The 1,316-nt window shown below is 41.6% G+C and overlaps 1 protein-coding gene across 1 annotated transcript; it reads right to left on the bottom strand.

Annotated features, from left to right (window-relative positions):
• Nucleotides 1-660: 660 nt before the first annotated feature.
• atoh7 (atonal bHLH transcription factor 7) lies at nt 661-1,092 on the bottom strand. Its single transcript, XM_054600830.1, has one exon. The coding sequence runs from the start codon at nt 1,090-1,092 to the stop codon at nt 661-663; it is 432 nt and encodes a 143-aa protein (XP_054456805.1).
• Between the last annotated feature and the right edge of the window lie 224 nt (nt 1,093-1,316).

Here is a 1,316-nt window from a genome sequence, read left to right as displayed (position 1 = left end):
GGATTCAAAAGTAAAATTATTTTAATAAGAATCAACTTTATAAGGTTAAAAATTGCTTGCTTGGCATGCAGTTCCATTTTTAGGTTGCTTTGTAAAAATCACAGGTTTTTCCATCATAATTATCTTTTGTTATAGAAGATAATAAAGAACAAGAGAAATGCTTTTTCATACAAAATAGTTTTATTATTTGATCAAAAACTATAATTCAACAAAATAGAGGTCTGTGTGTGAAAAATAACAAATTTTTCATTCCTACAAACGTACTTACACTTTGACAAAAATAGTTACACGTTGACTTTAAGAATGCAACTAAGACCACAATGATTTTCTCAGAATCCATTTTACATTGCACAACATTTTAGGACCATATCAAAATAACTTAAAAATAATCCACCAAAATACAACATATAAAATACATTATTGCCTGTATCTTCAGTACAATCTAGTGGTCATCATAATGACACTACATTTTGACATTGCTATACTTTGAACAAAAAAAATGCTCAACATTGCTGGGTTTCCTTGCAAAAAGTGAAAAATAATGAAGAAGAAAAATAATGCAATACAAATGTATTTACTTTCTCCTGGACTGGAGGAGAAATATTCACATTGTCACTCACATCCAACAACATGACTGATTATCTACCACACGGCAGCAGTTTATGCGTGGACCTGATGGCCATCGAACTCATATGAGAACGACGAGTGGATGTAGTCCTGATCAGTGGGGGAGTCGTACCTCATGAGGCAGGGGTAGTTTTCAGGCTGCACGCAGTCAAACTGCAGGTCCAGCCACTGCCTGTGAGGAGCGTTGTGTCTCCTGGCGTCTGTCAGGATCCGGTTGAGGGCCAAGATGTAGCTGAGGGCCATCTGCAGGGTCTCATACTTGGACAGTTTTTTGTCCTCGCCCCACTGGGGGACCACTTTACGCAAGCAATCGAAGGCTGTGTTCAGACCCTCCATCCTCTTCCTCTCTCTGGCATTGGCAGCCATCCGTCGCCTCGTGACGGTCTCGTACTTCTCCGGGCTCTTGGAGTCTGGTTCCGAGGACTCTGATCCAGAGTCAGTGCAGCTGGGTCGCCGGGACTTCATGATATTTGATTGGAGAATGTAACCGCTGTATGTCCTCTGGTCAGAAAAAACTCAGCTACCAATTTGGGCCTCAGGGTTCCTCAGAGGTCTCCTCGGTGTTATCGCCTGGCTGATGTCCAAGACGTGTGTCCTTTGTGTCAGATATTTGTATCTCCAGATAGTGGACAGCCTGAAGAGTCCAAGGTGTCTGTGATCCCGCAGACAGTGAGGGAGCAGCTTTTATA

The sequence above is a fragment of the Anoplopoma fimbria genome, chromosome 6 (genome assembly GCF_027596085.1).
Source record: "Anoplopoma fimbria isolate UVic2021 breed Golden Eagle Sablefish chromosome 6, Afim_UVic_2022, whole genome shotgun sequence".
NCBI classification, from domain to species: domain Eukaryota; kingdom Metazoa; phylum Chordata; class Actinopteri; order Perciformes; family Anoplopomatidae; genus Anoplopoma; species Anoplopoma fimbria.
The sequence above is the reverse complement of the archived record's forward strand: the minus strand, read 5'-3'. Positions and strand labels throughout refer to the sequence as shown.

Coding starts and splice junctions, on each gene's coding strand:
- atoh7 (XM_054600830.1), bottom strand. CDS start 1,092: ATGAAGTCCCGGCGACCCAGCTGCACTGACTCTGGATCAGAGTCCTCG.